General features: G+C 47.3%; 1 protein-coding gene across 1 annotated transcript; it reads left to right on the top strand.

Annotated features, from left to right (window-relative positions):
- The first annotated feature begins 2,821 nt into the window (after positions 1-2,821).
- Positions 2,822-8,302, top strand: LOC135542559 (desmin-like). The gene is made up of 9 exons (XM_064969622.1): positions 2,822-3,730; positions 4,983-5,043; positions 5,458-5,553; positions 5,869-6,030; positions 6,402-6,527; positions 6,752-6,972; positions 7,358-7,401; positions 7,744-7,832; positions 8,183-8,302. The coding sequence occupies exons 1-9, from the start codon at positions 3,117-3,119 to the stop codon at positions 8,222-8,224; spliced, it is 1,455 nt and encodes a 484-aa protein (XP_064825694.1). The 5' UTR covers positions 2,822-3,116; the 3' UTR covers positions 8,225-8,302.
- Positions 8,303-8,534: the final 232 nt, after the last annotated feature.

Genomic DNA, 8,534 nt, shown 5'->3' with positions numbered 1-8,534 from the left:
AAGCTTCCCACAATAAGTTGGGTGAATTTTGGCCCATTCCTCCTGATGTAACGGAGTCAGGTTTGTAGGCCTCTTTGCTCTGACTTTTTCAGTTCCGCCCACACATTTTCTATAGGATTGAGGTCAGGGCTTTGTGATGGCCACTCCAATACCTTGACTTTGTTGTCCTTAAGCCATTTTGCCACAACTTTGGAAGTATGCTTGGGGTCATTGTCTGTTTGGAAGACCCATTTGCGACCAAACTTTAACTTCCTGACTGATGTCTTGAAATGTTGCTTCAGTATATATATATATATATCCACATAATTGTCCTCCCTCATGATGCCATCTATTTTGTGAAGTGCACCAGACCCTCCTGCAGCAATGCACCCCCACAACATGATGCTGCCACCCCCATGCTTCACAGCTGGGAAGGTGTTATTTGGCTTGCAAGCCTCCCCCTTTATCCTCCAAACATAACGATGGTCATTATGGCCAAACAGTTCTATTTTTGTTTCATCAGACCAGAGAACATTTCTCCAAAAAGTATGACTTTGTCCCCATTTGCAGTTGCAAACCGTATTCTGGCTTTTTTATGGCGGTTTTGCAGCAGTGGCTTCTTCCTTGCTGAGCGGCCTTTCAGGTTATGTCGATATAGGATTCGTTTTACTTTTGTACCTGTTTCCTCCAGAATCTTCACACGGTCCTTTGCTGTTGTTCTTGGATTGATTTGCACTTTTTGGACCAAAGTACGTTAATCTCTAGGAGACAGAACTCGTCTCCTTCCTGAGCGGTGTGACGGCTGTGTGGTCCCATGGTGTTAATACTTGCGTACTATTGTTTGTACAGATGAACGTGGTACCTTCAGGCATTTAGAAAATGCTCCCAAGGATGAACCAGACTTATGGAGGTTTACAATTTTTGTTTCTGAGTTCTTGGCTGATTTATTTTGATTTTCCCATGATGTCAAGCAAAGAGACACTGAGTTTGAAGGTAGGCCTTGAAATACATCCACAGGTACACCTCCAATTGACTCAAATTATGTTATTTAGCCTATCAGAAGCTTCTAAAGCCATGACATAATTTTCCGGAATTTTCCTAGCTGTTTAAAGGCACAGACAACTTAGTGTATGTAAACTTCTGACCCACTGGAATTGTGATACAGTGAATTATAAGTGAAATAATCTGTCTGTAAACAATTGCTGGAAAAATGACTTGTGTCATGCACAAAGTAGATGTCCTAACCGACTTGCCAAAACTATAGTTTGTTAACAAGAAATGTGTGGAGTGGTTGAAAAACGAGTTTTAATGACTCAAACCTAAGTGTTTGTTGACTTCCGACTTCAGCTGTAGCTCTGACAACACCAGGCCTGGGTAGGGGAGGAGCCATCACTGCACACCTCACTCACTCATTGGGCCCCACAGTGATGGCCTCTGGGGTAGGTTTTTGTGTCTATGTGATTCTACTGGTGGGTGAATGAATGAATGAATGAAAAAAATAATTAATTATATTTAATTTTCGTGTCAAATCGCCAATTGGCAACCCACCACTTATGGGATTAATAGACAAATAAACAAACATTACAATAATCCACTGTGATAATTCTATAGTGGTATAGTACCACTCCGCTCTCTAGGTAGATAGTGGCTTATCACACTAAGCACCTAGGAGCAATGTGAGCCTCAAGGGCTAAACCCAAAGCGTCTTGCATAAGTGGGATTGTCTGTCTTCTGACTTCACCAATACATACAATTCTCCATAAAAGTCATTAGAGTCTGGGAGAAATGTATTTTTTCCTCTCGTCTCATCATGGCATCCGTAGTCCATACGATGTCCTTAGAAAGTTAAAGCCCCCTTCCATCAGCCAGTGAGAGCTGTGACAGATGTTTATGATGACATCATCATTAATGGCACCCCTTTGTTTAGGCCACGCTTTGCTTAGGAACGATGATGGCTCCCTTGCTCATTTCTTGGAGGAGAGAGGGCAGGCCAGGCACATACCTCTCTCCTCTTTGGGATGCGTTTCCTTTTTAAGGCAGGTTGGCCTAACCTCCCCCACTGAGAAGAGCACACTGCCTAACCATGTGTGGATGATGCAGCATTTAAACCCATCTTTAAACTGTTCTGTCATGAACTCAGTGAAGCCAGGTCTTCCCTGCGGAAGCACTTCAAATGATGTAGGGTGAACTAATATGGTGTATTGTGTACTACATGCTGTCAATGAATGACTATGCTTTCGTATTTAGCTATCCAGTAAACCTAATGTTCTGAAGAACATGAGTCATTGGAGCATGTCTGAATCAACCAATCAGCTCCATCAAACTACAACAGACAGAGCAACAATACAACAAATTATATTCTACAAACCCATTTAGAAATGAAAGAGCAAAAGAGTGGCATTGATATCATCCTAGCCTTGCTTTGAGTGATGTAGTATAGACCCCTTCCTAACCCAAGGGTAAGGGTTGAACCGGGGTGTGGACATGAAGCTAGGGTTATGGTTGAGGCTAAGGTTAGGGCTGAGCTGGGGTGTGGACATGAAGCTGTCCAATTGCTGAGCTGAGGTCTAGCTGGCCATTGTGAGCCCAGTCATGCTGCTGTGACGGTCAGGGTGGACACAGCCTCCCAGAACCCTCTCCTCTCCCTCTGGAACACAATCTGAACCAAATACCATACCCCACACCAGGACCTGTGACAGCCCATTCTGGAGAGAGGGGGGGGGGTTGAGAGACTGAGAGATAGAGACACAGACAGAGAGGGGAAGAGAGGGGTAGAGATGGAAAGAGGGGAGGGTATATAGAGGATTTGAGGGAGGGGATATGAGGGGGTAGGTACTACAAATAGCCAGAGTGAGTCCTGTGTGTCCCTCAGTCAGCCTCCCTGCTCCAGTCCACTCCAGCTGCCAGCCCAGACCCTTCTCCTGTTCCAGCCCAGACCCTTCTCCTGTTCCAGCCCAGACCCTTTTCTTGCTCCAGCCCAGACCCTTCTCCTGCTCCAGCCAAGACCCTTCTCCTGCTCCAGCCAAGACCCTTCTCCTGCTCCAGCCCAGAACATTCTCCTGCTCTAGCCAAGACCCTTCTCCTGCTCCAGCCCAGAACATTCTCCTGCTCCAGCCCAGACCCTTCTGCACTCCACCATGAGCTCCTACCGCTCTTCTGCTCAGTCGGCCCAGTCTGGCTCCTCCTCCTACCGCCGCACCTTTGGCGCAGGATACAGCCCTGCCATGTCCCATTCCCTCTACAGCAGCCGGGGCTCGGGCGGAGGGCTCGGACTCGGACATGGCGGCTCCGGCCACATCTCCTCCCGGGTCTACGAAGTCACCAAGACCTCCGCCTCGCCCTCTTACTCAGGCTACCGCACCTCGTCTCACTTTGGCGGACCTGTGATGTCATCGACCGCCCACGGTTCGCGGTCCTACGCGGGGATGGGGGAGACGCTGGACTTCAGCCTGGCCGACGCGCTGAACCAGGAGTTCCTCCACACGCGCACCAACGAGAAGGTCGAGCTGCAGCACCTGAACGACCGCTTCGCCAGCTACATCGAGAAAGTTCGCTTCCTGGAGCAGCAGAACGCTACATTGGTGGTGGAGATTGAGAGGCTGCGGGGGCGTGAACCCACACGCATCGCCGACCTGTACGAAGAGGAGATGAGGGACCTGCGTCGCCAGGTGGAGGCCTTGACCAATCAGAGGAGCCGCGTCGAGGTGGAGAGGGACAACCTGGGCGAAGACTTGGACAAACTCAAACTCAGGTAGGAAAGAGGGGAGCAAGAGAGGAGCAGGATGAGGGGGGAGAGGAAGAGAAGGAGGAGGTAGGAGGAGAAGGAGGAAGAGTTGGGTAGAAACATGGTAACTAGAAGTTACTGTTAAACTGCTGATGTAAATAGGACTTTATAAATACATTTGATTGATTGATGAATTGCTCAGTAAGACTGCAGGGGTGTAGTTTCTGATTGGTGGATAAGTGGAGGAAGGAGAGGATCATGGGTAAGATTAGAGAGAGGAGAACTCTAGAAGTGAAGATCCTAGTGTAATGTAAGCGTGACATTTCAGCCACCAAAAGCAGCACTGATGTCACGGCTGGTTCATGCATACAGTCCCCGGGGATTTCAGTCAGCGCCTCTCTGTTGTGGTTTATCTGGTTTGTTTGTTGTGGTCACGGCAAGTATTTTTAAACTTGGTCATATCACTCACTACAAGTGGACTGACTGTGAGGTGCTGTTGGAGACGTTGTGTATTTGGATTCTTACTGTAGGTAAAATAGGAAGTGCTTCTGCTTCAGGTTCTTCAAGTGTGTGATAGTCTTACTGCCATTTGCATAGCTGCGAGATCGGCATGCCTCCTCTGCTGTTGAAGTGTAGGCTTAGATGACATTAAATACGCAGTGCATGTCGTTCTCATTCAACCCGTGAAATAGGAGAGGAGCACTAGTGATGAATAAAGACGGGAGAAGAAAGAAAGAGGCACACAAGTGCAGAGAGGGAGAGTCTTGTTCCAACTCCAGTGGAAGTCAACAAGATCCGTCCTCCACCTAACCCCTGAAGGACTAGACCCAACCTCCTTCTGAAAGACTAAAGCCAGCCTCCTTCTCACATTAGGGCATGGCCTAAGCCTCTAGCCCTTACAGAGGCATGTCCTTACCGTCGCTTACTGGCGCCGCGGTCCCACTCTATAAAAGGCCAGGAATGAAAACATCTGTATTCAGACAGATATAATCCAGATCTCTCTAGCTGTCTGTACGGCCCCCTGTGACATCTAGAGCTGGTATTCAAAATGGGACCTGGGATTGGATTAAGATCACATCTGCACATTAGATCCACACAGCAGTCGTAAAGTCCCTATCAAACAATTCCTGGGTGACAAATCACTTGTTATTAGACGGGTGACTTGCCTAGTTAAATAAAGGTTAAACAAAAAATGTTTGATAAAAGGTGTGGGCGGACATGTAAAAGACACAATTGTGATCGGGTCTCGCTCCATCTCTTTGTCCGACTGTGTATCCAGACTGCAGGAAGAGATCCTTCAGAGGGAGGACGCAGAGAACAACCTGGCTGCTTTCAGAGCTGTGAGTCCAACACTATTAAATCAACACAGATTATGAATATGAGAACATGTTCATGTCTCACCACTAGTATTTTCCCTGCTTTTAATCTGAATGTAGACTGGATAGTCGTTTGAACTGCCACACAGCTGGGCACCGACGTCAGTCAGTTCAACGGCAGGTTTTTTTTTGTTGAGTTGTCAGCTAATGTGAATTTAACGTTAAATCAACAACAACAACAAAAATCCCCATACCATTGGATTTAGGTTAAAAGTTGGGTGAAAAAAAAGACGAAATGCCCTTAGTTTTCCACGTTGATTTAACGTCATCATACTTATTTTGGGGGTTGAAATGACGTGGAAACAATGTTGGTTCAATCAGTTTTTGCCCAGTGAGATGTCGGTTGAATGAATCTAATCTAACGTCTGTCTGTTCTAGGATGTTGATGCTGCCACTCTGGCCCGTCTAGACTTGGAGAGACGCATCGAGACGCTACAGGAGGAGATCGCCTTCCTCAAGAAGATTCACGAGGAGGTACGTTACTCAGTCTGTGTATTTTAATGTGCTATGTGTTATTACAGTTGGTCTGTCTGTCTATCTGTCAATGTATCCAGTCATTGGTCATTCCATCTGTCTGTCTCTCTGTGGTAGGAATGAACAAAGACACACACACACACAAACACTATTTGTGTGTGTGTATGCTCCATAACAGACAATGGAGAAGAGAAAGCTGTAGAAATCTTAACTTATTGACTTCTCCCACTCTCTCTCCTCCTCCTTCTCATCCTCCTCTACCTTCTACCACTTTAAACCTATTGACCTCCCCCTCCCTCCCCACCTCACTTGCAGGAGATCCGTGAGATGCAGTCCCAGATGCAGGAGACCCAGGTGCAGATCCAGATGGACATGTCCAAGCCGGACCTGACAGCTGCCCTCAGGGACATCAGGGCTCAGTACGAGGGCATCGCCGCCAAAAACATCTCAGAGGCCGAGGAGTGGTACAAGTCTAAGGTGATGGGGTGGGGGGGGGGTTGAGGAATGAGACAGAGAGAGGGGGGAAGGGGGAGAGAGAGAGATAGAGAACAAGAGAGAGAGAGACAGAGAGAGGGGGAGAGGGAAGAGAGAGAGATAGAGAACAAGAGTGAGAGAAAGAGAGACAGAGAGAGAGAGGGAGAGATAGAGAACGAGAGAGAACAAGAGAGAAAGCGAGAGAGAGTGAGAGAGAGATATAGAACGAGAGAGAAAGAGAGAGAGATCAGATCAGTCAAATTCTTCGATTTACTAGAGCATTTCTCTGGCACTCTGGGGGGTGCCGTTATTGTGATGTCAGACAAAGTGATTCCTGTACTTCCTGTTGACCTCTGACCCCTGCTGACCTATAGGTGACAGACCTGAACCAGGCGGTGAACAAGAACAATGAGGCTCTGAAGGAGGCCAAGATGGAGACCATGGAGTTCAGACACCAACTCCAGTCCTACACCTGTGAGATTGACTCACTTAAAGGCACCGTAAGTCTCTCAGTCTGAATACTTCTCACGACACCATTTATTCCTCCCCATATCCTTCTGTACTTCTATAACTCATACCACCACGCTTTCATTCCTCTCCTTCTCATTTTCTTCATTTGTTCCTTCCCTGGTCTGCAAGTTCACTTCCAAGAAACATGTCAATCTCGTTCTCTAATTTCTCTCCCCTCGCTCCTCCTCCAACCCCCCCAACCCCCTCCCTGCAGAACGAGTCTCTGATGAGGCAGATGAGAGAGATGGAGGAGCGCAACGGGCGGGAGGCCGGCGGGTTCCAGGACACCATCTCCCGTCTGGAGGCTGAGATCGCCAACATGAAGGATGAGATGGCCAGGCACCTGAGAGAGTACCAGGACCTGCTCAATGTCAAGATGGCCCTGGACGTAGAGATAGCAACCTACAGGAAACTGCTGGAGGGAGAGGAGAGCAGGTATGAGGAGGGAGAAGAGGAGATGAGAGAGAGGAAGGAGGAGAAGAGAGCAAGTTAAATGGGGGAGGAGGAGTGGAGGGAGGTGACAGAGAAGCAGGAGGAGGGAGGCAGGAGAGAGATAAGCAGGGGAAAGAGAGAGGAAGGGATAGAGAAGGGCAGGAGAGATGGAGAGGAGGGCAGGAGAAATGGAGAGATAGAGGAGGGCTGGAGAGATAGAGGGCAGGAGAGTGGGAAGAAAGAGAAGGCAATGGCAGGGGGCTGAAGGAATAGAGTGAGGAGAAAGGAGGAGAGGGTTGAGGGCAGAGAGGTGATGAATAATCTTGTATGATGATGGTATTTGGTATCACTGCTAAAAACGGACATCCCCTTTTCTCTCCGCCTGTAGGATTTCCCTGCCCATACAGAACTATTCCACCATGACTTTCCGTGGTAAGAATAACACACAAACGCACGCGCACATACGCTCTATTTTGTCAAACGCTGCTGCAAAATAAGATGAGTTACAGCATCGAGCCACAAGAGGGCACAATAGATATAAGTAGTTAAATCTTTTGCAGTGCTGTTTACCTCACCGTAAATCAAAAGTGACAGGCTTGAACTTCAAATGATCCTCACTTGACCCCTCACTGCTGACGCATAAATAGAGCCATTCATGAATAGATTTTAAAGGGTGACACGACATTAAGAAGGTGAACAGAGATGTTCAAAAAAGGTGAGAGATGAGATGTAAAAGATGATGAGTATTAATTCCACGGTTGTCTGTCTGGATAGAAACGAGTCCAGAGCATCATCACCGCGTTGCTGAGTCACACTCAAAGAAAAGTGTCCTTATCAAGACCATCGAGACCCGTGACGGAGAGGTAACACACACGCACGCAAGCACACACACACCCCCCTGACATAGAGATACCCCTCTGTTTGTAGAGTGAACCAGAGATAGTTTACAAACACACCCACAGACTTGTATTTGAGAGAATATCTCAAATTCCTCTCCCCTCGCTGACAACAATACAATCCACCAAATGTTTTCCTTCCACCTGAGTCAAGTTCTCACAAGCCATACTTACCTACCAACACACATTGCAACTTTACTTCACACCTGTATCGTTCCCAATAGTATAATAGGCTTGTTATTTCACTTCTAATACACACCACCCCCGCTTTCTCCTCCTCCCGTTACAGTAAATGTCTTCTGTGTCTCCCCCTATAGGTGGTCTCTGAGTCAACACAGCACCAGCAGGATATCATGTAACAGACAAACAGAAGAGAAGATGAAGACTGAGGGAAGACAAAAAGACTAAATAAAAACGAAAAGGACTTTATCAACTCACCCTGGTGACCCGTTAGTTGTTCTTATTTCAAAGACGTTAAGTCTTTAAAAGACACAAAGGTCACTCGCTCCAATGGAATAGTCAAAAGGCTGGGTGACTTCAAGTACGAGCCGACCTGTTTGTAATTTCCTACTACAGCTATGTGCACCGTTTGCCTTTCTTTATGACTATATATGAAACTGTACGTTCTATCACAAAGCTGACGTTAGTATGAGGAGGGTTCTCAATGGA

This window comes from Oncorhynchus masou, chromosome 6 (genome assembly GCF_036934945.1).
Source record: "Oncorhynchus masou masou isolate Uvic2021 chromosome 6, UVic_Omas_1.1, whole genome shotgun sequence".
NCBI lineage: Eukaryota > Metazoa > Chordata > Actinopteri > Salmoniformes > Salmonidae > Oncorhynchus > Oncorhynchus masou.
This window is presented reverse-complemented; position numbering and strand designations above follow the sequence as displayed.

What these genes read in the sequence shown, in the direction of transcription:
- LOC135542559 (XM_064969622.1), top strand. Translation starts at nt 3,117, where the DNA reads ATGAGCTCCTACCGCTCTTCTGCTCAGTCGGCCCAGTCTGGCTCCTCC. An exon ending in TTGACTCACTTAAAGGCACC is followed by an intron (nt 6,528 to 6,751) that starts GTAAGTCTCTCA and finishes CCCTCCCTGCAG; the next exon opens with AACGAGTCTCTGATGAGGCA. An exon ending in CTGGAGGGAGAGGAGAGCAG is followed by an intron (nt 6,973 to 7,357) that starts GTATGAGGAGGG and finishes CTCCGCCTGTAG; the next exon opens with GATTTCCCTGCCCATACAGA.